The sequence below is a fragment of the Neofelis nebulosa genome, chromosome 15 (assembly GCF_028018385.1).
Source record: "Neofelis nebulosa isolate mNeoNeb1 chromosome 15, mNeoNeb1.pri, whole genome shotgun sequence".
In the NCBI taxonomy this organism is placed as follows: domain Eukaryota; kingdom Metazoa; phylum Chordata; class Mammalia; order Carnivora; family Felidae; genus Neofelis; species Neofelis nebulosa.
The window spans coordinates 3,623,598-3,651,075 of record NC_080796.1 but is presented as its reverse complement, the minus strand read 5'-3'; the positions used below and the strand labels follow the sequence as shown (position 1 = coordinate 3,651,075).

Here is a 27,478-nt window from a genome sequence, read left to right as displayed (position 1 = left end):
AGGTGAACCTCGACACCGTCTGCTCCAACCCGCGTGCTCCCCTGTGCCTTAGGCACCCTGGCCAGACCGGCTTCGGGGAGCGGGGTGCCTGCCGGAAGTGACCGAATGCCCTTGGGCAGGGGGGCCTTTCGAGAAGGAGCACTGGCCATTGCAGGAAGCAGAGCACCACCCCCAGGAACCTCCCGCTCACGTCCGGGCACCAGGTGGAGCTCGCAGGGAGCCCCCCCCCCCCCCCCCGCCGTTGATCTGAGAGCCCAGCTTGCACAGGCTTGGTAATCGCTCACCCGACAGCTTTGACTTCCCTCCCGGGCTCCCGGCCCAGGCCCAGGCCCCACTTCTCCACCCTTGAGCGGATGACACAGAGCTGGGCTTAGGGGAGAAGCGAGGGCTGGGGGCGCCCGGCCGGCTCAGTCCGTAGAGCGTGTGAGTGTCGATCTCGGTCGGGGCTGTGAGTTCGAGCCCCAAGTTGGGTGTGGAGGTTACTTACAAATAAAATCTTAAAAATAAATGAACAAGGGAGATCTAAACGTGAGCGGGTTGCCACCGCCGAGGGAGGAGCCCAGAACATACCCACCCGGGGCTGGGTGTGCAGAAAGAGCAGGTGCGTGTTGGTTCGGGGGGACCCCCTGGATCTCATGCTCAAAACCCACCTCTGCAAGGGCCCTAGAGCCCATCACTAGTGATTGGAGGGAACGCAGCGATGTGGACAGAGAACTGGTGTGGAGAGAAGAGCGGGGTCATGCACTGGCCGGGCCGAGACGTCCCCTGCCCGGGCCTGGTCCAGGGATGCAGGAGGCCGGGCCAATCTATCTGCAAGGCTCCTCGTGGCTCCAGCGGGTGGTGACTGTGTGGTTAAGTCCAAACTGATCTTCAGGGAAGGAAATTTGTAGGCGGGGTGCGGTCGGTTCAGATGGGGCCAGGGTGGGCTTGAAGCCCGTGCCAGGCCCGCTGAGGGCAGCTTCAAGGACAGTGAGGGCTCCGGCCCCAGGGTGCGGGGCAAACCCTGGGACAGAGGGCAGGGACTTCAGATCGACACAGAAGTGTCACTGCCCAGCCCGGCGGGCCTCCTGGGGATAGCGGGGGACTGCCGGTGGGTGTTCTTGGCCTGGGCGTGGCCCTTTAGGAGCAGACGCTTTAGGAGCGTGCCATGGGGACGAGGTGGGGTGCAGCAGGGAGAAGGCCTCCCCCTGCACAGATCCCCCAGAGCACCCAGCCACCCGCTGCCCTGAGGAGGGAGAAGTGGTTGGTGCTCCAGGAAATCCTCCCTGGCGCCCGGGAGAGGACCTCGCAATCCCATCCCTGCTTACATAACGTAACACAGCTGAGCCAGCCAAGTTCAAACTGGTGTTTTTGCTTTTGCTGAGGTGTGTTTACCTTGCCAAGGGAGGTCCTAGTTCATCGTTTCTTGACTCCTGAAGGCCTGCCCGAGGCCCCTCCCCCCAGCGGGGCTCACAGACCTGAAGTGGCCCCCCCATCGTCTGTGTCCAGCGGCTGGGGACACGGTCCCGCTGCAGCTAAGCCTCCCCCTCTGAGGCCTCACTGGAGGTGCTTGCATTTCGGGAACAAAAGGGCTCTTCTGTCTGAGGAGCTCAGGGATGTTCCAGAAGATTCCATAGGAGGAACAGGAGGTCAGGTCAGGAACAGGGGTTTCTGCTGCCTTTGGGGAGGCCGGGTAAACTGTGTTCAGGGGTCTTCTTGGGGCTTCTGAGCCGGTGGGCTCAAGAGAACGGCTTTGCCCGAGCTTCGTTTTTGTGAGTCTCTTTAAAACAGAAGGAACCAGCCCTCACTTGTCGGGGTTAGTCGGTGTTCGAAGAGCCTTCCCTCCCAGGGCTTCTCCCTGCCTCCTCACAGAAGGCCGTGGTGCCCAGACGGACCGTCCCCACCAGGGGCCCACGGGCGGCCTTCAGCCGGCTGTGTCCTGCCCCCAGAGCCCGGGAGGGCGCAGGAAACCGGTGACCAGGAACAGGAGGCCCAGGTGGGCCTGTGCCTTCCCTGAGGGCCACCACCCCGGGCAGCGGGGACTTGGCTTTTCCCTAGGGGACGGGCGCCCTTGGCCTCACTGAGTGGTGATCCTCCCGTGTGTTCCCCTTCTTGTCGGGACTGGACAGATGGGGCCTTCTGGAAAGTAAGAGAAGTGCTTTGGTTCCGGGACCAGGATCAGTCCGGTCAGTGACCAGCACAGCTCGGGGAAGTCTGAGTCTCTTACCAGGTTTTTGGGGGGTCGGGGGGGGGTCAAACAGATGTACTTTCCGGCTTTCCAGGTTTTTTTTTTTTTTTGCCTGTGGGAGGACCTGCTTGCTAGGCCGCATTGTCTCCGCAGGAGCTGACGGGCCCTGCCACCAGGTGCGGGAGGGTGACCTCGTCCCCCTCACCCGGCTCCGGTCCCCGCCCTCCCACAGAGGCAGGGCTGTTTTGTCCACCAGGACCTTCGATGGAGTTCCAGAAGTCGTTTTTGGCTTCTGCGACTTTTATTCCTTTTTGCTGCCCAGACTTCGCCGCAAGCAAACTAACCCCAGGCCCAGAACATTCCCAGACACCGGACCCCGGGCCCGAGGGGCCGCCCTACGGGAAGCACAGAGGCCCTTTCGCTGCCGTCCAGACGGGAAGGCGGCTTAGGTTCCTCAGCCAGGGCCCAGCCAGCGGCGCTCTCTGGTTACACAGCCCTGAGGAGGCATCCTGAGCCCGGAGCACATTGGTCAAGGGCTGGCTGAGCTGGGGGGCCAGGGCGGCAGAGTGAGGTCAGCGCTGGGAAGGAGATCCGGGGTGCTCGGCCGGGCGCCACCTGGCCCGCTACCTTTATCCTCGGGAATCGGAGTCTTTTCTCTGCTCAGAGATGCCAAGTGCCGAAACCCCACGGAGCACAGCGCTCTTTCCGCGAGGCGGCGAGCTGTGGTCCGCTCGGGCTCCTTCTCTTGTCACTTAAAACCGATGGAAAACTGAGCCAGGAGACAGAACAGGGTCTCAAGTGACTCCCTGGGCGCGAGCCCCCAAGCCCCTCCTCGCATTGTTCAGCTTCAGGCCTGCGTGGAAGGCTGCGTAGACGAGCCTGGGGAGGGCTCGACTCGGGCCGGCCGAGTCCCCCCAGAGGTGCCGGGGGCCTCTAGCCCAGCCGGGTGGCCTCCCTCCTCCCACCGAGGCCCCTGCAGCAGGTGCTGGGCGTCCCTCGCTTTCTGCCTTCCGCCACCCTGGGCTTTGGGGCTCATGTTCCCCGGGTCCCGCCTGCTCTTTCCTCTACAGAGACCACCAAGCTTCCTGTCGTGGTCCCAGCAGCACATGTCTTCAGGGAAGGTTCCCTCGGCCTCCGCCCCCTCTCACCCACCTGTCGCGTTCTCGGGATTTAAGTGCAAAAGTGAATGCCCAGGGCGCCCGGGGGGCTCAGTCGGTTGGGCGTCCGACTTCGGCTCAGGTCATGATCTCATGCGTCGTGGGTTCGAGCCCCGCGTCAGGCTCCGTGCTGACAGCTGGGAGCCCGGAGCCTGCTTCGGATGCTGTCTCTCCTTCTCCCTCTGCCTCTCCCCTGCTGGCACTCTCTCTCTCAAAACTAAATATTAAAAAAAAAAAAAACCTTTTTTAGCGAGTGCCCGTGTGGGGGCACCACCCCTTGACCGAGGTAACTCCTTGAATCCCCAGCTCAGCAAGGCCTGGACAAGTGGGGCCACCAGCCTGAAGTCATGTGGCTGCCGAGTGGCAGGAGCACAATTGGAGGCCAGAGGTTGGTGCCTAAACACCGGCCGGCTGACCCCTGGCTCCCTGGACGCCCCTGTAACACCAGCAAAACGAGTCCTGTCTGTCTGTCTGTCTGTCCACTCAGGAGCAATTGGAGAGTCGGGTTGGGGGGCGAGGGGTCTGCCGGAGCGTCCCCTCCAAGGCAGCTGTATGTCCCTTCACTGCGGCCCAGAGCAGGGCCCCCCCCCACCAGGAAGCCTGCACCACCCCCACCCTGTTTTTACTTCTCTATTATTCTGCTTTGTGGTTGCCTGCAAACTGCATTTTCCCTTCCCTAGGGGCTTGGCTCTGGGCTGTTCTTTCTCCCAGGGCTTGGCTCCCGGCCTGGAGGAGGTAAACAAGGCCCTTGTCGTGGGCAGGGGTGCAGGGCCCATCCCGCCTCACCCATCTTGAGTCCCCGTCCTCGTCTGGCCACTGGGGTTCCAGGGAAAAGGCTGTGGGGGCAGAGGGGGCGCGGTCCGGACGTCCTCTCCCCCTCCTCTCTCCCCTCTTCCCCCCATCCCTCCCCCTCCCCCCCTCCCCAGGCTTTCCCGCTCTGTCTGGGCCAGCTGCCACCAGACCCAACAGCGAGCAGGGATGGCGTCGGGGAGCCCCTGGGAGCCGTGCGTTGGCGGCAGGAGGGCGGGAGGCTCCCTGCCCCGCCGCCTTGGCAGTCCCGCCCTGGCTCCGACGGGAAACCATCTGCTTTTCCCTTTCCGCTGGATGTTCCTTTGCCTTCCTCCAGAGAGGTGTGGGGAAGGCGGCGCGGGGCCCGAGGAGGCACACACACCCCTACGCCCCACTTTCTGTCTGGCTCGCCTCCCCCGTTCTCGCCCTGCCCCGCAGTGTGCTGTCCAGACAGACCTCCCCCAGAAGGAGCCGAGGCCCTCGCTCTCATGTGAGTCTGAGTCACTGGCAGGAAACCCTCAGGAAGCAGGGCAGAGGGCAGAGGCCTCCTGTGCACAGAGCTGGGCCCTCCCGGCCTCTTTTCTCGAAGAAGAGCCCCGGATGCCCGGCCCCCACCCCGGCCAGTACAGGTGCGCTCAGAACTGGGCTTAGCTGGTCTGAGGGTTCTCGCACCTGCCTGGGTGTGAGGCCGGGGGAGGGGCGGGGGTCTTTGAGGACAGGCTGGCAGGACTCCCCACTAGTGTTCAGCAAGGTCCAGAGTCTGAGCCTCATCTTCTGGATCCCAAATCCTGATATCTGCCGGCCACCGGGCACCCTGGCTCTCCAGTCTTCCTTCAGGGGGAATTTGCCAGAACACCACCTCCCACCTACTCAGCCTTCTCCCTGCATCCCACGGCCCGTGTCTCAGAATAGTCTAAGAAGTAGATGATATATATAACTCCTCAAGGAGAATTCAGCCATCTTTCTGGGCACGAGCTCTGGAAATTTTCAACATTGTCAGTGAAAAATTTTTTATTTTGATTTATTTTTTGACGTTTATTTATTTTGAGAGAGAGCGCGGGCAGGTGCAGATGTGTGGCCAGGGGAGAGGCAGAGAGAGAGGGAGACAGAGAATCCCAAGCAGCCCCCACGCCGTCAGCACAGAGGACGCGGGGATCGAACTCACGAACCGCAAGATCGTGACCTGAGCTGAGATGAAGAGTTGAGACGCTCAAGCCACTGAGCCACCCAGGCGCCCCTCGAAGAATTTTTAAATTCATTCTTTCAGCAGAGATTTTCTGAGCATCCAATACGTGCCAGGTGCCGGGGACCAGCGGGGAGCCAGAGAAGACATGGCCTCTACCCTCGGGGAGCTTACTTCCGGGGTGCGGTGGGAGGGTGGGGGCGATATTGCTGCAGGACCTTGAACAGATGTGACCGTGACTCGAGCTAGGGGTGGGAGGCGCACAGAGCTGAACTAGGTCACGGGAGGCTGCCTGGAGGAGGGACGCTGCATTTGAAATCTGAAGGATGAGCAGGGGTTCAGGAGCTGAGGGGAGAGGGTGCTCCCCCACCGCAGGAGGGCGAGGAGGGGAGGGGTGGGCGGGTCAGAGAGCACAGGCCCTGAAGGGTTAACCAAGCATCTCGCTGTTGCAAGGACAGCAGGAAGCTGTCCCGGGGTTTACACCAGGGATGTGCAAGGTCAGGTTTGTATCTGCAGAAAGTCACTCTGGCCGCAGGGCATGCTGGGGGCGGGACAGGGAGGCAGAGCACGTGTGAGGGGACAGGACAGGGCCTTTGCTCTGCTCCAGGGGAGGCGGCCGTGCAGGTGGATTGAGATCGACTTTGGAACTTGCCGATTGATTGGCTCCACGGGGGTGGAACGAAGGAGGGGGTTTCAAAGACGTCGCCTGGGCTCTTGGCTTGCCATTCGGGGGGTGGGTAGTGCCCGTGACAGCGAGGGAACCCCGAAGGAGACAAATTCAGGGGCCCAAGGTCACGGTGTGATCGCAGATGCGCGAGGAGGGGATGTTGAGATGCTCACGAGCAGGGGAGGCGGCAGGGGGCTGTTGGGGTCTTGGTGGGAAACACGCACCTGTCTGTCTGTGCAGGGGTGACGGCGGGAGCCACGTTCGCGGAAAGGGTGGCCCCATTCGGACACAGGTTCTCTGGCGCCCCAGCCAGCTTCGTTGTTGACCCACTGGTTTCCGGAGGCCTGTGGGTTTCCAGATCGTCCTTTTTACAACCCCCCCCCCACGGGTCCTTGGCCGCTAGAAAGTCACCCAGCAGGATCCCAGCCACAGCTGCTCAATTGTTCTTGTGTGGAGAGGGCGTCTGACGCACTGTGGAAGTGGGGCCGCAGGAAGGCCGTCGCCCTTCTGGTCTTTCCCCTTTAAAAAAAAAAAAAAAAAAAAAAAACAACCATAAAATAATCCCTCTGCCGAAGGGGCACAGATTCGTTCTGTGACTCAGCCACAGCGCATTTCATCCCCAACTGGTGGCCAGTCTTACCCTTCTACGGAGAGAACAGGGAGACACCAGCTGCGGAGGCCACATTGTATGTAAACAGAGGTCAGTGTTCCGCAGAGAGAGGCCCCCTCCCTGCCCCCAGGGCTGGGGCGGGGCGGGCAGGGGCCACTGGTGTTTTGCATTCTGACACCTGTCAGGAAGTTGATTCTCACTTAGAGAAGCAGCCTGAGGGGCGCCTGGGGGGCTCAATGGGTGGAGCCTGCAACTCTGGATCCCAGGGTCGTGAGGTCGAGCCCCACGTTGGTTACTTAAAAATAAAATCTGTAAGAACCGAAAGGACAATTTTGAAGGCTGAGCATTTGTTGTTGAGAGTTTGTCCACGGGGAACTGGATATATTATTTCCCCCGCTGACTTTTTTCAGTTAGTGAGGATGTTAAGGTTTATATAATAGAAAACTCAAAGCAGCAGTGGCTCAAACAATGTAGAAATGTGTTTCCCTGTCACCCAAAGGAAGTTTAGGAGTAAGTCGTCCCGCGGTTAGCAGGAACCCACTTTCCATCATTGTCCTGGTGCTGACCTCTTTCCTCAAGAAAACCTCATGGCCCCAAATGGCTACCAGAGTCCAGGCATCACACCTATGCCCCAGGAAGCGTGAAGGGGGAAGGGCAAAAGGTACGTGCTTCCCAGCCGAGTCCAGGCTCTTTCCAGTCTTCCACACACGGGCAGGATCCATGCACCGTTGTGCACGTTGTGCACTGCACAATCTTAGAGGATGCCACGCACGTCATCCTCTAGATGTATGTAGATCTACGTACAAGTGCTTTCTGGCAGATGGCAATGAGGCATCCTATGACAAGAGCAGCAGATTAGGTTAATTTTCTGGCAGCGTTTTGAAGAATGGGGTCTTTTCCTGATTCACACGGAGGTACTGTCTGGGCCACGAGCGGGGAGGAGGGGGGGCTCCACCCCAAATACACTTACAGCTCTTTGTCAGCACCTAATCGCTCCTTCAAATCCTCAGCTCGATGCTAAGCTGCAGGGAGCACCAGGAAATGCAGTGTTTAGCTGAGCTTTGCCAACAACAACGATTCCCTCCATTCGATTCCATCGCGAGGAAGGAAGGGGCGAATTTAGCCGCCAGGCTCAGCCACCCCGTGTCTCAACCCGAGGGCGCGTTTGCGGAGCGGCCGGAGTTAGGGTGCCGAGTTTTGAGGAACTTGCCCAGGCCCCCTTTTTCTCACACAGCCATGCCGTGCTCCCCTCCCCAAGTGCCCGTCCTCGCCTCGCTCCGGAGTGTTGGCTTGTAATTTACAGGAGGGCCATCCGAATGGCAAACCCGATTTCTGAGTTAAAACTGCCGGCTTCATCATGCAAAAGGAACCGCGTACAAAGGAGGTGAGGTAGAGACCCGTCTCGGCCGGCGCAGGTAGAAATGGAAAGAGTGCGCCCCGGAGGTCCCAAGTGTCCACACCTGTGTGGAACCCGGATGTAGATCCTAGAGGCTCCTTGCTTACACGGCGCACTGTCTCTCGGCCTCGTAAATCCCTGTTTATCCTTAAAACCTCTGCTCCGCTCCCCGCTCATCCGTGCAGCCTTTGTGGCCGACTTAACCACTGCTGCGTTTGCACGCTTCTCCTCGTCTGTGTAGATGGCTGTCATCACTTGTTCATCTGTCTGCCTGTCCTACCAGAGCATGAGCTCCTGCGGCACAGGGCTGTGACCCACCTCTTGTGCCTGCAAAGGGCCGGGCTCACGGTCACAGCCACGCAGTGACCGCCGAACCCGCCTGTGGTCCCACGAGCCAGTTTGCGTTTCCCCTCCCGGGGCCCCGATCCGAATCTCTTACCTGAAAAGAACGAGTGACTTCTGGTGCCTTCCAGACCGCATTCAACTTACAAGAGTTGACTTCGGCTTTTAGGACCAAGCCTCAAATGAGGTGTACATACGGTTTTGAAGCTTGTATTTTTGCCCCGAGCCTAACAGAAACACCGCCTTCGGTGAAACTCCGAGGCCGACGTTCCGTTTACCGGCGACGGGAAGCACCTGCCTGGCTTGACCTCCTGCGTTTAGAGCCGTTACCTTGCGGCAGTCAGGCTCCGAACCCTCAGATCTCGCCGAGTAAAGAGTCAGAACCCGGGCGGGGCGGGGGGCCGCAGTCAAGGGCCGGCGTGCAGGCTCGGGAGGCCCGTGACCACGGCCACCCCAGGCTCCCCACGGGGTGTCCCCGCGGCGGTGACCCCGTGCACCCCTGAGTTGTGTCCCGCACCTGCCCGAGCCTGGCTCCTCGGGTGTCTCTGGCCCAGGCGACACACGGGCCTGTGCCCCCTGCACACTGTCATCGCGGTGAGTGCCGGGCCGGGCCCCGCCACCAGAGGAAACTCCACGCTGCCGTCTCGTGGCCCTGACAGTGGCCTTCCTTTAGGAACGGTCTGCGGGACGTGCCGTTTTGTGTCTGGCCCGTTCGGTGCGGACTGTTGGGGGCCCCCCTGTGTGGACGGATGGCGTCAGGGACGTTTCTAGGTGTGGGGCTCCCCACCTACAGCGCGGTGTGGCGCACCCTCGGGCACCTTCGGGCTGGGTCTGCGCCTCGGGGCGAATCGCGGAGTCCTCGCGTTTGTGAATGTCAAGTTCTAGTAGATTCCGCCAGTGCTCCAGAGAGGTGGTGGGAAAGTCTGCTGCTAGATGTTGACTTCTCCTAGCTTCTCTCTAGGAGTGACCACCACTACGGTTCCGACGGTGCCCTCCATGTGCCCTCGCCTCCTTAAAGGGAAATGTCTCACTTGAGTCTCCTGGTGGCAGGGCTGAGGCCTCCCCAGCCTCCCCGCCTCCCCGCGTCAAGCTGGGGTGATGGCCTCACTGTCTGTCATACACAAAAAATCACCAGATCGAACACTCTAAGTGGGCGAATTATATGGCCCGTGAATTATGCCTCGATAGAGCTGTTTTAAAAAAAAAGCTGAGGGCTCCTGGGGGACTCAGTGGGTTAAGGGTCCGCTCAGGGCATGATCTCAGGGGCGTGGAGCCTCCTTTAAAAAAATACCACCGGGGGGCGCCTGGATGGCTCAGTCGGTTAGGCGTCCGACTTCAGCTCAGGTCATGATCTCGCAGTCCGTGAGTTCGAGCCCCGCGTCAGGCTCTGGGCTGATGGCTCGGAGCCTGGAGCCTGCTTCCGATTCTGTGTCTCCCTCTCTCTCTGCCCCTCCCCCGTTCATGCTCTGTCTCTCTCTGTCTCAAAAATAAATAAAAACATTAAAAAAATAAATAAAAATTAAAAAAATAAAAAAATACAGCTGAGCCGCGTGGCCGTGTTCGGGCCCCCAACACTCCCCGGGCCCAAACCGGGTGCGCCCGGCCCCTGATGGGCACCCTGGGGACAGGCCCCTCCCAGAGACAGCCAGGGGCGGAGCCTCAGAAGCCCAGCATTCCTGGGGGTGGGGGCGCGCGCGCACACGCACACACACACACACACACACACACACGAGGGTGGAGAGAAGCTTCCAGAAGCATGGAGCAGAAGGCCCCTTAGAAAAGCAAGAGGCCTCAGAAGTGCAGCCCCAGCATCCAGGGCCGCGAGAGGCCACCCTGTGTTGGTATTTTCCCAATTCGGTGGATGAATGCCACAGCTCTTGTCTTTTTCCTGCTGGTTTCTGTTTCTTCCATGTGCTCAGACTCTTCTTTCACAAGTTCCCGCAGTCGGGGGCTGGGTGGGAGGGAGGGTGGGGGTCAGGGTCTCGGCCGGGGGTGGGGGTGGGGGGGGTCTCCGCACTGACGGGCCCTCCTCGCTCCTGCAGGAATCATGTGGCTGGAGATTCTCCTCGCCTCAGTGCTGGCCTTTGTCGTCTCCTGGTTTGTTTCCCGGGACAAGGAGGAAACGCTGCCACTAGAAGATGGGTGGTGGGGCCCCGGGGCGAGGCCCACGGCCCCAGAGGACGAGAGCATCCGCCCTTTCAAGGTGGAGACGTCAGACGAGGAGATCAAGGTGAGGCCCCTTCCCCAGGCGGGGCTGAGCCGAGGGGAGGGCGGGGACGCCTGGCTGTGTTCCCCGGGGAGGCTGGGAGTGGGGTGCCCTCCGCTGTTCTCACACCGGCCAAGGGCAGATCCTACAGAGACGTGCCCAGCCAGCCCCGTGCCCACCCCGTCCCCCTCTGCCCACCCGCCCCTCTGCTCCTCCCTCCCCTGCCCAGAGCCCAGCAGCACCAGGTGGGCAGGGGGTGCCAGCTGGCCCTGGGCGCGGGCATCACGGGTCACAGACAGCAGCTGCTCTCCCCTCCTCCGCGCCCTCCTGCCACCCTGGGGGTGCGTTTAGCCAGAGAAAGCGAGCAGGTTGTCATCAGGGCCTGGGCGGGGGTCCTGAGTGAGACGCAGGGCCGTGGTGACATCAGATGCTGGGGTCCAGAGAGGCCGCCGCAGGGCCAGCATTGGTGACGCACCTGCTCTGTGACAGCTGTTCGAGGCCCCATTCAGTCCCCGTAGGAGGCAGGACCGTCGTTCCCTCTGCACGTGCAGGAATTGAAGCTTTTTACCCAAGGTGACTGAGGGATGAGCAGGATTTGAACCCAGGTCCGTCAGCTCCAGAGCCCAGCCCCCACCCCGCACGCTGGAGTCAGCTGGGACGTGACCAGGGGGGTGTGCTGCCGTGGGAGCTGGGCCAGGAGGGTGACCCGGACGTCCCCTCCCGTTCTGAGCTCGTCGGAGCACGTGTGTGTGCAGGCACGGGCTGGGTGCTCAGAGAAGAGAGGGGCCCTCCCTCCAATAGCTCCTAGTCCCGTGGCTGAGAAAGGAAGGTGCACAGAGAAAACGTAGCTGAGAGATGAGCAGGGGGTACGTGCTTTCACAAGTGCCCAAGTCGTGAGATTTCCGAGGAGGAAAAGAGTACAGAGCAGAAACTGGGCTGCACCCAAGAGAAACCAGGCTGAGGATAACGCCTTTCGTGGGTTCCTAGACTTGGAGTCTAAAACGTCCAGAATCTGGGAGCCCGGGGTGCTATGGAGGACACCGAGAGGGCCCGGGCTGGTCCCCTGGCCTCGCCTGCTAGGTGCACACCTTCCTTCTCTCCCGGTCTGTCATTTTATCCCAGCCGAGTTACAGCGTATCGTTCAGTGCTGTGTACCCGCGTCCGCAAACCACAGCCCTGGGACAGATCTGTCTGCCCCCCCCGGGTTATACAGCCCCCGTGTTAAGAATAGCCTTTACATCTTTAAAATGGCTGAGGACATAACAAGAATAATGTCTCGTGACCCGTGAGAACCACCTGGCCTTCAGACGTCAGTGTCTGCGAATAAAGTTTTACGGGAACACAGCCGTGTGCATTGGTCCGCGCAGTGTCTGTGGCTGCGTCCACACTGCGAGGACAGAGTGGGCCAGCTGCAGCTGGAAAGGGCCTAGAACGTTCATAGTGCCTGGCCTCTTACAAAAAAGTGTGGCGGTCCCCACCAGAGGTCAGCCTAGGTCCGTTAAAGATGCATGTAGCGGTGATGCACTTAAAAACGAAGAGGAGATATACGGGTGACGTCGAGGGTGAAGGACACAGCTTTGGGAACAGCTGCGGTCATGGGAAACGAGGTGCCTTCTGGGGAAAGCGGACGACCCCGAGGGCACCTGTGGCGGACCCGGGGGACCTCACCCTCCCCGAGGGACTTGGCTTCGCCTCCCCTGTCACAGTATCTGGCCGCTGCGGGTCTGCTCGCCTTCTGGAAACAAACCTTCTGTGCTCTGCCCCACCCACCCCTCTCTCCCTGGGGTCCTGCATTTCGCTCCAGGACTTACACCGCAGGATCGACGGGACCCGTTTAACCCCACCTTTGGAGGACAGCCGCTTCCATTATGGCTTCAACTCCAACTACCTGAAGAAGATCCTCTCCTACTGGCGGAATGAATTTGACTGGAGGAAGCAGGTGGAGATGCTCAACAGGTACCCTCACTTCAAGACCAGGATCGAAGGTATGTTCCCCAGACGCCAGCGGGAGAGGGGTGTGTGTCTCAGGAGCGGCCTTGTAGCTTCCGGAGGGGACCCGGACCCAACTTAGGATCCAATTTCTGGTCCTTGGGGTGTATTTACAGGCTGACCTCACTGGGGCAAAAAGAATGCAGAGTCCCCACAAATCCAGTGGGCTTTAGAGCGAGGCAGGAAGACACGTCAGTAATTTGAAAGCCAGAGATACGCAGAATCTGGTCCGCCGCTCCGTGAGGGTTTGGAGTCCGTGACGCCGTGACTGCTCAAGGGCGCTCAGCCCGGCGGTCAAGGTCCTGAGAACGATTGCCCTCCCTGTCTGCGGCTCGAGACCTGGCGTCCTGCCGCTGTGGGACGCCGCTGTCCCTCGGCATCGCCTGGGAGGTCCCTTCCCGCCCAAAACTGTCTTGGCAAGGTGACCTCAAGATCATTTGGGTGAGGGAATAGTTTCCTGGGCAGAAAAGCATTTTCCCCAGTTCTGCTGAGAAGTAACTGACGCCCATCAGCGGGTAAGTGTGAGGCGTGGGGCATGATGGTTTGATTGACTTCTGCTCTAAAGTGATCGCCTGGGTTGGGGGGAGAGGGGGTGTGGGGGGGGTTCAGCTCACATCCAGCTTCTCCTGCAGAGACGATACAGGGAGAGAACAAACTCCTCTCCCCGTGTTGAGCTCTCAGGACTTACCCTGAACCTCCCTACATACCCACAGCAGTGCCAGGTCCCATCACCAGGCTGGACGGACGCCCCCAGGGCTCACCTTGACCTGGGGTGTGCACCTTCTGACCCCTCCCTCCAGCTCCCCCACCCCCAACCCTCCTCTCGTCTCTTTTTTCTACGATTTCGGCTTTCGTTTCGTTTTAGATCCCACACATAAATGAGATCACGCGGTATTTGTCTTTTTTCTGTCTCTGGCGTGTTTCACTTAGCGCAGTGCCTTCAAGGTCCACCCATGTTGTCATAAATGGTAAGGCTTCTTTGGAGCGCCTGGGTGGCTCGGTCGGTTGGGCGTCCGACTTCAGCTCAGGTCATGAGCTCACAGTCCGTGGGTTTGAGCCCCGCGTCGGGCTCTGTGCTGACAGCTTGGAGCCTGGAGCCTGTTTCGGATTCTGTGTCTCCCTCTTTCTCTGACCCTCCCCTGTTCATGCTCGTTCTCTGCCTCAAAAATAAATAAATGTTAAAAAAATTAAAAATAATAAAAATAAAAATAAATAAATGGTAAGGCTTCCTCATTTTTTTTAACTTTATTTATTTTATTTGCTTGAGAGGGAGAGAGAAAATCCCAAGCAGGCTCCATGCTGTCAGCACAGAGCCTGACTCAGGGCTCAAACTCATGAAACTCAAGGTCAGGACCTGAACCTGAAATCAAGAGTCAGACACTAACTCGCTGAGCCACCCAGGCGCCCCCAAGGCTTCTTCGTTTTTAAAGGCTGAATAGTATTCCATTTATATTTATAGAGAGAGACCACAACTTCGTTATCTGTTCATCTACTGATGGATACTTAGGTGGCTTCCTTGTCTCGACTACTGTAAATAACGCTGCAGTGAACGAGGGTGCATTATCATCATCATCATCATCATTATTTTTAGAGAGAGAGGGAACCTGCGAGTGAGGGAGAGGGGCAAAGGAGGAGAGAGAGAATCTCATGCAGACGCCATGCTCAGTGCAGAGCCCAACCCAGGGCTTGATCCCACGACCCTGGGATCGTGACCTGAGCCAAAATCGAGAGTCGAAATCTCAACTGACTGAGCGCCACCCAGGTGCCCCCGTTATCTTTTTATATATATTCCCAGAAACGGAATTAGTGGACCATATTTCACTTTTCAGTTTTTGAGGGATCTCCATACTGTTTTCTAGAATGGCTACACCAGTTTGCATTCCCACCAGCCAGCAGTGCACAAGGGTTCCCCTTTCTCCACATCCTCACCAACACTTGGTATCTCTTTTTGTCTTTAAAAAAAAAAAGCTTATTTATTTATTTTGAGAGAGAACAGGGGTGCCCCTTTTTTGATCATGGCCATTCGACAGGTGTGAAGTGGTATCTCAATGTGGTTTTAATTTGCATTTCCCTGATGATGAGTGATGGTGAGCATCTTTCGATGTGTCTGTTGGTTGTTGTCTGTCTTCTTTGGAGAAATGTCTATTCAGGTCCTTTGCCCATTGTTTTAATTGAGTTATTTGTTTTTCTACTATTGAGTCGTTAGGAGTTCTTTATGTATATTGGATACTAATCCCTTATCAAATGCATGGTCTGCAGTTAGTTTCTCCCATTCCCCAGATGGCCTTTTCGCTTTGTTGATGGTTTTCTTTGCTGTGCAGAAGCCTTTTAGTTGGATGTAGCCTCCAAGAAACTGTCATCAAGACCCACGTCAGAGAGCTCTGTGTCTGTTTCCTTCTGGAAGTTTCATGGTTTCAGGTCTTACATTTAAGTCTTTGATCCATTTTCAAGTTCATCTTTGTGAGTGGTGTGAGGTAGGGGTCCAGTCTCATTATTTTCCATGTGACCATCCAGTTATCTCAGCGCCATTTACTGAAGAGACCGTCTCCTCTCCATCGAGTGTTCTTGGCTCCCTTGTCAAAGCTTAGTTGACTGCATATGCCCAGGTTTATTGTGATTCTGTTCCGTTCATCTGTTGGAAACACTTATTTTAACCCCAGAACGATTGATTAATTGATTGATTGATTTAGAATGCTTGTTTACTTATGTTGAGAGAAGGAGAGAGCAAGCAGGGGAGCGGCAGAAAGAGAGGAAGAGAGAATCCCAAGCAGGCTCCACACTCAGTGGGGATCCTGACATGGAGCTCTAACCCATGAACCGTGAGATCATGACCTGAGCCAAAATCAAGAGTCAGACACTCAGTTGACTGAGCCCCCCAGGGACTCCTTGGAACAATTTCAAATTTACAGAAAAATAGGACGGTACGGGAAGTTCCCCTGTACCCACTCCCAGTTTCCCCTTACTGTTAACCTTAGTCTGGTACATTTGTTACAAGGAATGAACCAATACTGATATGTTAATACCTCCACTAAAGTCCATACTTTATTCAGATTCCCTTAGTGTTAAAAACATCTTTACTTTTTTTTTTTTTTTTTTTTAAATTTTTTTAATGTTTTTTATTTATTTTTGGGACAGAGAGAGACAGAGCATGAACGGGGGAGGGGCAGAGAGAGAGGGAGACACAGAATCGGAAACAGGCTCCAGGCTCCGAGCCATCAGCCCAGAGCCTGACGCGGGGCTCGAACTCACGGACCGCGAGATCGTGACCTGGCTGAAGTCGGACGCTTAACCGACTGCGCCACCCAGGCGCCCCGAAACATCTTTACTTTTTAAAAAAATTTTATGTTAATTTATTTTGGGGTGGGGAGGGGCAGAGAGAGAGGGAGACACAGAATCCAAAGCAGGCTCCAGGCTCCGGGCTGTCAGCACAGAGCCCGGCACGGGGCTTGAACTCATGGACCGCGAGATCATAACCTGAGCCGAAGTCGGATACTCAACCGACTGAGCCACCCAGGTGCCTCAAAAACATCTTTATTTTTTAAATTCTATGGTTGTGGGGCACCTGGGTGGCTCAGTCGGTTGGGCGTCCAGCTTCGGCTCAGGTCATGATCTCACGGTCTGTGGGTTCGAGCCCCGCATCGGGCTCTGTGCTGACACCTCAGAGCCTGGAGCCTGCTTCGGATTCTGCGTCTCCCTCTCTCTCTGCCCCTCCCCGCTCATGCTCTGTCCCTTTGTCTCTCAAAAATAAACATTAAAAAATAATAATAATAGGGGCGCCTGGGTGGCTCAGTCGGTTAAGCGTCCGACTTCAGCTCAGGTCACGATCTCACGGTCTGTGAGTTTGAGCCCCACGTCGGGCTCTGGGCTGATGGCTCAGAGCCTGGATCCTGCTTCCGGTTCTGTGTCTCCCTCTCTCCCTGCCCCTCCCCCGTTCATGCTCTGTCTCTGTCTTAAAAATAAATAAACATTAAAAAAAATTTTTTTTAATAATAATAATAAAATAAAGACTGAACAACACAGTGTCCACAGACAATGGGATATGGCTCAGATTTCCTCAGTCTTCACCTAATGTTGTATTTCTTTCCCGGGACCCCATCCTGGACACCCCATTACGCTTTGTTTCCATGTCTCCCTAGGCTCCTCTGGACTGTGACAGTGCAGACTTTTTACAAAAGGCTCACAGATCCTAACTTGCCTTGAGCAAAAATAGAAGCCTATGTACATTCTATTTTGGAACGTGGTTTTCCACTTGACAACACATCCCGGGGTCCTTCCGCGTTGCTGAATGCACTCCTATTCGGGGGCGCCTGGGTGGCTCAGTCGGTTAAGCGGCCCACTTCGGCTCAGGTCACGATCTCGCGGTCCGTGAGTTCGAGCCCCACGTCGGGCTCTGTGCTGACAGCTCAGAGCCTGGAGCCTGTTTCGGATTCTGTGTTTCCCTCTCTCTGACCCTCCCCCGTTCATGCTCTGTCTCTCTCTGTCTCAAAAATAAATAAACGTTTAAAAAATTTTTTTTTTTTTAAAATAAAAAAAATGAATGCACTCCTATTCATAGGAGACCTTACCTCCTTTGGAACATACTGCACGGCGTGCGGTTATTTCGAATTCAGATTGTCACCTTTTCATCTGAGTGTAAAGTTAGGGAACACCCACTCATTCGCGCCCGTGCTGGCGTGCGCACGGCGGTCCTTGGAAGCTGTCCCCCGGGAGGGGACTGGTGGCTGGGGGAAGGGCCGAGGCCAAGGCTGACTGTTCACTGTTCCCTTGTATCCTTTTTGAATTTTAAATATTTGAATTTTATTTTCTTGCTTTTTATGTTTATTTTAGTTTTGAGAGAGACAGAGCACGAGCAGGGGAGGGACAAAGAGAGAGGGAGACCCAGAATCCAAAGCAGGCTCCAGGCTCCGATCTGTCAGCACAGAGCCGGACGTGGGGCTCGAGCCCACAGACGGCAAGATCATGACCTGAGCCGAAGTCGGACGCTTAACTGACTGAGCCGCCCCAGCGCCCCTAAATGTTTGAATTTTAAAAGCGAAGGGGTGCCTGGGCGGCTCAGTGGGTTGAGTGTTCAACTCTAGGTCACGATCTCACGGTTTGTGGGTTCGAGCCCCGAGTCGGGCTCTGTGCTGACGACGCAGAGCCTGCTTGGGATTCTCTCTCTCCCTCTCCCTGTCTCTCCCCTGCTCACACGTGCTATCTCTCAAAAATAAATAAATGAACTTGAAAAAAAAAATGAAGACAGATGTTAAAAATCAAAGAGGAAGCCCTCCTTGTTTCCCGGCAGGTCTGTGGAGCCCCAGGCACCCCAGACCCAGGCTGCGGGCTCAGAACCCAGGAGCAGAGCTGGGCCCGGGCCTGACGGGTGGCGAGGGGCCTGGAGGGGGGTGTCCTGGCCCAGCGCCCGCCGGGACAGAGGCTGGAGGCGAAGGGACAAGGGCCCTGAACCTCGGCCTCCCTGTGATCAGCAATGCCGTTGTCTCTGAAGGCCCTGCCTCACCCCCCGAGGGAGGCCCAGGCCTCCTTGCAGAACAGGGAAGTCGGCACAGAGGCTGGAGCCCGGGGATAGGGGCAGAGAGGACCCCAGAAAGTTCGGGGCGTGAGGGTCAAGGACGGCAGGCGATGGAGAGGAGGGAGGCCCTCTGGGATCACCCGGGCCGGGGAGCCAGGGGAAGACTCTCGAAGGCTCGCTGGGCCCGGGCCAGGCCACCAGCGCGGGGACGAGGCCCACGGCACCTGGGTGCAGCCACAGCAGGCCGCTGTCCGGACGACTCAGTGTTTCGTGCTGTGACGTCCTGGGGAACCCCGAGGCGGTCCTGGGGTCAGGCGGTTTCCGGGAAGGGAACAGCCCTTTAATAGCTCTCGCCTCTGGGTTTTTAAACATCCAGGCACCCCTTAACTTTTTTTTTTAAGTTCATTTATTCATTTTGAGAAAGAAAGAGTGTGAGCAGGAGAGGGGCAGGGAGAGGGAGACGCATAGAGATGACTTACAAAAATAAAATCTTGGGGCGCCTGGGTGGCTCAGTCGGTCGAGCGTCCGACTTCGGCTCAGGTCACGATCTCGCGGTCCGTGAGCTCGAGCCCCGCGTCGGGCTCTGTGCTGACGGCTCGGAGCCTGGAACCGGGTTCGGATTCTGTGTCTCCCTCCCTCCCTGCCCCTCCCAGGCTCGCACGCTGTCTCTGCCTCTCAAAAACAAATAAACATTAAAAAAATAAAGACAATATCTCCGATGCCTGCCGGCCTGACTGTGCTCGTCTCCCCAGGGCTGGACATCCACTTCGTCCATGTGAGGCCGCCCCAGCTGCCGCCCGGCCGCACCCCCAAGCCCCTGCTGATGGTACACGGCTGGCCCGGCTCCTTCTACGAGTTTTATAAGATCATCCCCCTCCTGACTGACCCTGTGAACCACGGCCTGAGCGAGGAGCACGTGTTCGAAGTCATCTGCCCTTCCATTCCTGGCTACGCCTTCTCGGAGGCAGCCTCCAAAAAGGGTATGGGGACTGCGGGGGGCAGTGTGGACCGGGCCTGCCCGCCAGGCGGGGAGCCAGCACACCCTCTCGGGCTCTGAGGCGGGCGAGGGGCGGTGGTGACCGACGCTGGCCCCGGGGCCCCGACTCCCGTGCCCTCGGGAGCTCCCCGCATCTGGGCCCCGGGCTGTCCCGGGCCAGCGAGGCTGACCGAGCCCCACAGGAGCACACTGGTGGCTGGCCTGAGCCCGTCGCGCCCTCGCTGCTTGGCTGTCCCCTCGCTGTCCCTCCCTGCCACGCGGACACCAGGCTCGCTCCCTGCGGGGCACTGGCCGCGGCCTCGCCACCACCGTTGGGCCCCGGGACGCCTCCTCCCCTCCTGTGAGCTGCTGTCACCCTAGCGGGGGGGGCGAGAGGGGTGTGAGGAATTTCACAGGAGCCCAAGAGGACCCCACAAGTGACTTCCTGTGACTGTGTTCTCCTTCCCTCCCAACCAGGCTTGAATTCAGTGGCCACCGCCAGGATCTTTTACAAACTGATGCTGCAGCTGGGCTTCCGGGAGTTCTACATTCAGGGCGGGGACTGGGGGGCCCTGATCTGCACCCACATGGCCCAGATGGTGCCCAGGTGAGTGTGCGTGTGCACAGCCCCCGCGAGGTCACTGTGTGCGCGGGGGCGGCAGGATCTGCCTGCGGGGGTCCACCGGGCGGGGTGTCTGTGGGCCCAGGGGGAGAGGACGGAGGGGCCCCTGTCACCCAGCCGCGCCCAGAGCTCTTTGGTGTGGATCCTCTCCGTTCGGTATCACACGGGGTTGGTGACGCTGGGCCAGGTGCCCAGACAGAGAGGGACAGATAGAGGAGGGGAACGTCAGAGTGGACCCTTCTGGTGGCCTGAGCCTTGGGAGAAGCCAGAACTTTCTGGAAACTCTGTGTTTCCCCCTCCCCAATGCCTCCCTCCTCCTGCCGGCCTCCCCCCACCCTTGCCCTGGCCCTGGCCCTGACGCCAGCCTCACCGGGGCCCGCTCTCCGCCCTCACAGCCATGTGAAAGGCCTGCACTTGAACATGGTTTTCATTTTAAATGGCCGCATCCTGACCCTCTTCCTGGTTCGGCATTGCCCGAGGCTCTTCGGTTTCACCCAGAGGGATATGGAGCTGATGTTGCCCTTCAAGGAGAAGATTTTCTACAGACCGCTGCGGGAGAGCGGCTACATGCACATCCAGAGCACCAAGCCCGACACCGTGGGTGAGCCGGCGCTCGGGACACGGCGGCCAGGGCGGGGGTCACTCCCCTTCCATCCAGCCGGGCGCTGTGGGGGGGGGGGTGGGGGGGGGAGCTCACCCGCCCCAGAAGCCGCGCTCCAGGGATGCACACCTCCTGGGAGGGACCTGAGCTCTTTCTTAGGCTGCGTGTCTCCGCTGAGGTCATTTGAGGTCAATTGTCCCAGACGACAGCTTGAGCTGAATGCCGTGTGCACTGGCTTTGACCCCTGACCCCTGGACTCTATGAGCCTGCACGGAGCAGGAAGCCCGGGGGCCCGGCAGCCCCAGGACCGTGGGGGGTGGAGGGGGTCGTGTCCATTTGTAACAGATCCCCTATTTTGGACGTTCAGGCTGCTTCTTACTTTTTACTGATCAGAGCGTATAAACCAAAAGCCCCACCTTTTCTTTTTAAATGTTTATTTATCGTGAGAAAGAGTGAGCAGGGGAAGGGCAGAGAGAGGGGGAGACAGATTCCTAAGCAGGCTCTGCACCATCACACAGCCTGATGTGGGGCTTGAACCCGCAAACCACGAGATCATGACCTGAGAAGTCAAGTCGGACGCTTTAACCGACTGAGCCACCCAGGCGCCCCAACCCCACCTTTTTTTTTTTTTTTAGTTAGTTTATTCATTTATTTTAATGTTTATTTTTGAGAGGGGAGGGGCAGAGAGCGAAAGAGGGAGAGAGAGCGAATCCCGAGCCGGCTCCGCGGTGTTCGCACAGAGCCTGAGGCGGGGCTCAAACTCACAAACCCTGAGATCATGACCCGGGCTAAGATCAAGAGTCTGACGCTTGACCAGCTGAGCCACCCAGGCGCCCCCGGGTCTATTTACGTATGCAGGTAATCTCTACACCCAAAAGGGGCTCCAGCTCACGACCCCGAAATCCAGAGTCGCACGTTCCACCAAATGAGCCGACCGGGTGCCTCTGAGACCCCACCTTTTAAAAAACAGCATTCATACAGATCTCGCTTGTGGACCTCCCCGAACACAGGACGCTGCCCGCGTAGTGGGTGGGCCCCCAAGAAGCCGTGAGGGTGTCCCCCTTTTACTCAGATCAGGATTCCAAGGCCAAGGGTTAAGTAGACGGGGTGCAGAGCACCCCAAGAGTTAGGGCAGAGCCGTGCTCCGACCTGGGCGCCGCCCTGTGGGGCCCGCAGCAACCCGTGTCCTGACGGCCAGCTCGCGGGTCCCAGGCCTCTGTCACTCCCCGCCTCTCCCCTCGCCAGGCTGCGCTCTGAACGACTCACACAATCGACAAATCTGTAGTGGACGGATGAGCTCTGAGAGACCGTCCAGAGAAAGGAGGCCTTGCCTTGTCTGAGGGGCGGGGCGGAAATGACTGGGAGAATCTACTGGACTTGGGCTTTGAGGGATGAGGAGGAGTTTGCCGGCGGACAGGGTGGAAGAAGGGAATTTAGGCGAAGAGAAAACACCAGGTGCTCCTGGAAAGGCTGGCTCGGCAGAGGCCAGGGCAGAGGGCAGGGACGCAGGGGCCGGGCCATGAACCCGTGCACAGCCCTCACCTTGGGATCTGTTCCCCATCCCACATTGGAGAGGACCCCGGGGGGATGGGCTTCCACCAGGAGCTCCTAGGCAGGGCTGGCCCTGTTCCTTGCCCAACAGTACCTGCAGCCAGGTGAGGATCCCCACCAGACCGCCCCCCCCCCCCCCGGGCTGACCACCCACTGTAGCTGCTGCCTGGCCCCCGGGGGCACCAGAGCCTGGAGCAGGGGGCAGGCGCCATCAGCTCTGTGTTCTAGAAAGATCACTGCGGTAGGCCAGAGACGGGTGTGGTGGTAGTTTCCAAGCCGGGACCGGAGCCGAGGGAATACGGGAGCCCTTAGCCACCTCGCTGAAAGCCCAGTTCACAGGGTTTGAGAGCCGATTCTAACCATTCTGTTCCCATCAACTCCTCTCCATTTGGAGGTTCCCTTGTCTCTGTTCCCGCTCCGGGCCGCTGTTGCTGGAGACTAAGAATGTGGAAACGAAGATTCCTGATGAACGTGTTCATCATTCTGGAGAAGCCTCTTTTCTCCCAAATCCTTCGTATTTTCATATTAATGTTAATGCTCTCCCTTCCCCCGTCACTATCTCAAGCTGCACCGGTGGGGAGCAGGGCAGGGGTGAATCGTGGTGCCGAGGACAAAAGCATATTTGGCCGACGGCCTCCCAAGAGCCGACACAAACAAGTAAATTCGGCAAATTGGCTTCGGTTCGTCAAAGTCACTGCCCTGGAGGCGGAGAGCTGGGCAGGCGCAGTGACGCTGCGGGGCCTCCCCCCGCGAGGGGGGCAAGCAGGGCGTCGTGGGGTCGGTGTGAGGGAGGTGGCAGGGGGGGCGGAGGAGGGGTGCCTCGAAGTATGCATGTGCGCATGCACTTGCATCCGTGAGCGTGTGTCCGAGAGGGGCTGGGCACAGAGCACACTTCTGTCCCGGACGTGCTGGGTGCCAGGTGCCCACTGGGGAACGGGACTGACATCTGAGCCTGGGGAGGGGTCCAATGGGAGGAAATGACCCTCTCTGTGCTCGGGGAAATTAGCAGTTGGCATCAGTGCAGGTGGGGCAGCATCGGGGGGTGCTGGGGGGACCCCTGGCTTACTGGCTGCTTACTGGGAGGGGGACGGAGGGAGGTCTGGGAAGACAGAACATAGTGAGAAGGGCGAGTGTGGATGGAGAGTTGCAGCGTCGGTGGGGGGGGTTGCCGAGGCATGGGGGATGGGTGGGGCGGGGGAGGGGAGGCAGAAGGCAGGCCCGGGTGGCATCGGACGGCAGACCGTGGGCAGGGGAGGGAGACTTGGAGGCGGATGGAGGGATCGGGCCCCCCGACAAGGAAGCTTAGATCTCCTAAGCCCCCAGGACTGGAATGGAGCAGGGAAGGCCCGAGGGGAGCTCTGTGCAGACTTGGGTTCCCTCAGGGAGGCTGGCGGGGTGGGGGCTGTGGGTGGCACGTGGCCATCGGGACGCACCGAGGGTTGGGACCCGTCCCCAGAGCTGGAGTCCCCTGGGGTCTGCGCACCAGCAGGTGGGTCTGGGTGGCCGAGGGCACTGGCAGGGCGTTGTGGGAATGAGAGGGGACAGGGTGGGAAGCTGGCGGGTCTGTGCGCAGTGGATGTGGGGTTTCTAGGGTCAAGAGGACCAAATGGCTCTTTCCTCCCCAAGGGTGGAGCCCCGCAGCCTGGGTGGGGTCCCCCTGCTCAGCAGTCCCAGCCTGAGTGTGTGTGTGTTGGGGGGGGTCTGCACAGGGCCCCATGACTCCTAGGGTGACTCACTTGGCGGGAAGCTTGTGGGTAATGCCAGGCGCGTCCAGGGGCTCCAAACGCTGCCTGGAAACCCCGTCCTGCCCAGGCCCCGGCAGGGGCGAGCCCACCTGGGGATGGTCCTCGAGGGCCAGAGGTGGGCAGCCACCTCCAGGCACCCGGTGGTGACCAGCCCAAAGCCTCTGGGTTCGGTTGTCCTCACCTGCTGTTTCCTGCCCAGGTGGGACCGCTCTGGGGGTGGTCGGGGGTGCGGGCGGCCGTGAGGGCCAGCGGAACCTGCCTCATGCACGGTCCGCATGCCGCGTCACCTGCCATCATGGTGGCTGGTGACCCTGGGCGGAGCCTGCCTGTGCCCCGGTCGCAGTGATGTCTGAGGGGGGGGAAAGCAGGCAGGCCTGGAGGCTGCCCTCTGGTGCACCCGGGGCTCAGCGGCCGTCTGGTTCTGCTTCCGCAGAAAGTTCTCCCTGGACGACCTGCTGACCAACGTCATGCTCTACTGGACAACTGGCGCCATCACCTCCTCCCAGCGCTTCTACAAGGAGAACAGGGGGCAGCTCTTCAAGCAGGATCGGTAAGCCTGGCCCAGCCCAGAGGCCTCCAGGGCAGGGAGCCGCAAGACAAGCCGGCCTTGAACCCGAGGGCAGACGCCCAGCCTGAGAACGAATTTGTGGGCAGGCCGGAGGTGCTGGGAGAAATCTTGTGCGTCTAGAGTTAGCTCAGGAAGGGAACGCGGGGCCGGCCCGCTGTGCCACCCCTGCTTCCGGGGCCCCTTGGACCTTCACACGGAGACCCTCAGGTGGCAGCAGAGGGACAGGGGACACCTGTCCCACCTGGCCCTGTTCCCCAACCTGGCCAGCCCTTCCAGAAAGGCCCTGGGTGGGTTGGAGTTGAGGGCGCGGTCACAACCCTGGCTCTGACCTCCTGTCCCCTCCGCCCCGTCCCTGAGCCCCCGCTGTGGGGACAGCAGGGGACCAGGATGCGACGTTGCCTCTCAGGGGATCTCTGTCCCTTCCAGGGTCAAGGTGTCGGTGCCCACCGGCCTGGCCGCCTTCCCGTGTGAGCTGATGCACGTACCGGAGAGGTGGGTGAAGGGCAAGTACCCGAGGCTCGTGTCCTACTCCTACATGCCCCGCGGGGGCCACTTTGCCGCCCTCGAGGAGCCGGAGCTGCTGGCCCAGGACATCCGCAAGTTCGTGGGGCTGGTTGAGCTGCCCTGATGCCACGGGGGTGGCCCCCGGGGCCGAGTCTCCCTCCCCATCAGCCACCCCCTCCCAGTGCGGCCCCCCCATCCCCCTCCCTCTCCCTCCCCCCCCACCCCCCCGGCTTCTCTTGGCGAAGGTGTATCCCCACCCCCGCCCCCTCCCCTGCCCGTCCTGGGCCCCAAGCGCGCTGCACGCACCCTCCCACACGCAGGTGGATGCCGATAAATGATTTTAGTCCTCAGAGCGGCTGGAACCAGGTGACCTCTGCTTGTCCCGGCCCCACATAGGGTCCCCTCCCAGGAGAGCTGGCAGGCATACGGTCTGGGCTGGGGAAGGAGGCCCCACTCGACCCCCCCCCCACCGGGTGTCCTGGGCACCTAGAACACCCAGCAGGACCTGAGGCTGGGCGGTGCAGGGGTGGGGTCTCAGGAGGCCTGGGCCACGCCCTGCCCCTGCAGGATGGAGCCCCACCCCTACCCCCTTCCCTGAAGGATGGAGCCCACCCCCCCCAGCCCCACCCCACCCCTGCCGGATGGAGCCCCAGCCCCAGCCTCGCCCCTGCAGGATGGAGCCACCCCCCGCCCCCACCCACCTACCCCGTGCACAAGGGCCCCCCTGGGCCTCTGGCGCCCCCTGATAGCAGTGGGAGGCTGCTTCTCTGGCAGGTGCCCAGAACGGAGTCCCTGTCCCATGGGGAGAAAAATTTAGGCAAGGGGCCACCTGTCCTCACAGTTTAAGGATGGTGCCTGGCCCAGCTAGGGGCAGACACCCTCTCCTCCTCCCCCCTGCCCCACTCAGGTTTCCCCCTGGCTCCAGGGCACTGGGAGCACTAGCCCCAGCCTGGGAGGGAGCAGGTAGATGCGGCCCTGACCTCACCAGTCTGGCCGAATGAGCGCTTTATTCGTGGTCCTCCTGCCCTTGCCTGCTGCAGGGTGACCTGACCCAGCCACTGTCACTGGCAATGTGACACAGAAACAAGGAGCCTGGTCCCTTCCTGCTCCCGCGGCGCAGCCCCGATGGGTGGGAGATGGCTGGATGCGGTGATGGGGGGGGTCTGGGGGGGCCGGAAGAAACCCCGCCCAGCATCGCGGCCCCGCCCAGAGCTACACGCAGGCTCTTTGGTTATCGCTGGGTGTGTGCCCAGAGGTGGTGGGCAGTCCATCCTCACAGAAGAGCAGTCCTTCGCTGTGTCCTCCCGGGTACCTGGGACAGCTGCAGGGGCTGCTGGGGCACCGTTCCCACATGTGGTCCTGCGGAATCACCAGGGATGTGTCCCAGCTACAGAGCTGGGACATTTATGCAGAAGGGGGACCTGGAGACGCACAGAGTCCCCGGCACGCACCGGCCCCCCTCCCCGCTGCTGTGACCAGAAAGGCCGCCATTCCCTGCGTGGTGGCCCCGCCCTGTCTTCCTCGGCCAAGGGCCCGGGGAACCTTTCTGGGTCCGTCTTCCCAGAGCAGGTGTGCTTCACACAGGTCAGAGTAGTCCTGGGCCTGGTTGGGGCCCGAGTCAAGCCGCTTTTCCACCTGGGTCTCCTCCTCTCCGTCCTCGGAGCCTGGCCCGGCCACCCTCAGGCCTCCTGGTAGGCAGCCGGCCTGCTGTCGCTGTCCGCAGGGCCCTGGGCGGGACACTGCCCCAGGACGGTCCCACTGATGTCACAGACGGCTCCATGAGTCTGCTGATGCTGTGGGGACAGGGCCGTTCTCTCCGAGGACAAGCCGCTCAGAATCCGGGGCACGTAGGGCTGCCAACATACGGGGGCATGAGCACCTGGAGCGGGGGCTGGGCACGAGATTCCTCCCCACTCCCCCCGCCGGCCCCTCCCCCAGAGCCTGGCTAAGAAAGGCATTTCCGCCACCCGCCTGCCCGTCTCCTCGTCCGCGGAGGCAGGTGCACCCCTGGGTAGTGAATCTGAGAACCGTCTCCCTGGGGCTGGTCCAAGGACTGACACCCATCAGAGTGCCTGAAGCGGCTGGAGAGAAGGCTGCTGCTGACGGGGTCTCTGTCGCAGCCCTGGCTCCTGTCAGGGACCCGGAGCAGGACGCCGGGGGCTTCACGCAGCAGGCCGTAGCGGGCATTAGCCACGCCGGGAAGGGAGGAGGGCGCCCGGTGAAACATCCAGCCCGCGGGACCGGGATGCCCTCTCCCGTGACCTCAACGTAGGAACGTGGGTGCCACGCGGTCGGGGCCCTTCTGTCTGGACAGGAGATGCTCGGCACGTTGCCCGGGGACACTCACCGTGAACGGCGGTGGCCTGTGGGCCTCGGCCTCGCTCCCTTTGTCGCTGGCCGATTCTTCCGTCTGCAGACACAACAGAAACTCGCGATGAGAGACCAAAGGCCCTTCCCAGATGAACATCCTCCCAGCACACAGACCGGCACCGCTCGGGATAAGAGCACCAGCTGGTGCCAGGCTCCTGGCAGCAGGGGCCGGGGCGGGCGGCACAGGGCAGGACAAGGGGCGGGGAGCGCAGGGCGCACCCCAGCCCCAGGCCTGCCCACGGAGAATCTGCACGCGCTGGGATGAGGTGCCCCTTACCCTGTAGTTCAGAGGGCTGAGGTGCTTGAAGCATCCGAAGCAGGTATAGACCAGGCAGACCAGGATGGTGAGCAGGACGGCCAGGAAGGTGAACAGGGTGAGGGGGGCCTTCAGACCTGGGGACACAGGGATGCCAGCCTCAGTGGGGGGAGAGGGGCCACGTCTGGGGCAGGAGCCGTGCGTGACCTCTGCCTCGGGCAGAAAGGGAAGAAAAGAGCGTCCGCCCCCCACCCTCCAGCAGCTGGGGTG

At 59.8% G+C, this 27,478-nt stretch overlaps 2 protein-coding genes and 1 long non-coding RNA gene across 6 annotated transcripts in view; 2 read left to right on the top strand and 1 right to left on the bottom strand.

Annotated features, from left to right (window-relative positions):
- Positions 1-272: 272 nt before the first annotated feature.
- On the top strand, positions 273-24,794 carry LOC131496457 (epoxide hydrolase 1-like). Its single transcript, XM_058702015.1, has 9 exons — positions 273-601; positions 10,354-10,541; positions 12,322-12,502; positions 18,768-18,995; positions 19,469-19,598; positions 20,009-20,214; positions 21,460-21,495; positions 23,865-24,060; positions 24,505-24,794. The coding sequence occupies exons 1-9, from the start codon at positions 508-510 to the stop codon at positions 24,704-24,706; spliced, it is 1,461 nt and encodes a 486-aa protein (XP_058557998.1). The 5' UTR covers positions 273-507; the 3' UTR covers positions 24,707-24,794.
- Positions 4,778-6,897, top strand: LOC131495967 (uncharacterized). Its single transcript, XR_009254222.1, has 2 exons — positions 4,778-5,412; positions 6,204-6,897. It is a non-coding gene; the product is annotated as an uncharacterized LOC131495967 (long non-coding RNA).
- Positions 24,795-25,570: 776 nt separating the features above from the next.
- LOC131495873 (CSC1-like protein 1) overlaps positions 25,571-27,478 on the bottom strand; it is a 28,858-nt gene continuing 26,950 nt past the window's right edge. For all 4 annotated transcript variants that reach the window (XM_058701049.1, XM_058701050.1, XM_058701051.1 and 1 more), the window contains 3 exons: positions 27,230-27,345; positions 26,930-26,992; positions 25,571-26,435 (listed from right to left, as the gene is read on the bottom strand). In XM_058701049.1, the coding sequence (XP_058557032.1) occupies positions 26,262-26,435; positions 26,930-26,992; positions 27,230-27,345 (353 nt within the window). In that variant the 3' untranslated portion in view covers positions 25,571-26,261. The remainder of the gene's footprint in view (positions 26,436-26,929; positions 26,993-27,229; positions 27,346-27,478) is intronic.

Bases quoted from the DNA above. Each gene is read 5' to 3' on its own strand.
- LOC131496457 (XM_058702015.1), top strand. From the start codon at position 508: ATGAACAAGGGAGATCTAAACGTGAGCGGGTTGCCACCGCCGAGGGAG. The intron at 12,503-18,767 runs GTATGTTCCCCA...TCGTCTCCCCAG, and splicing joins CTTCAAGACCAGGATCGAAG to GGCTGGACATCCACTTCGTC. The intron at 18,996-19,468 runs GTATGGGGACTG...CCTCCCAACCAG, and splicing joins GGAGGCAGCCTCCAAAAAGG to GCTTGAATTCAGTGGCCACC.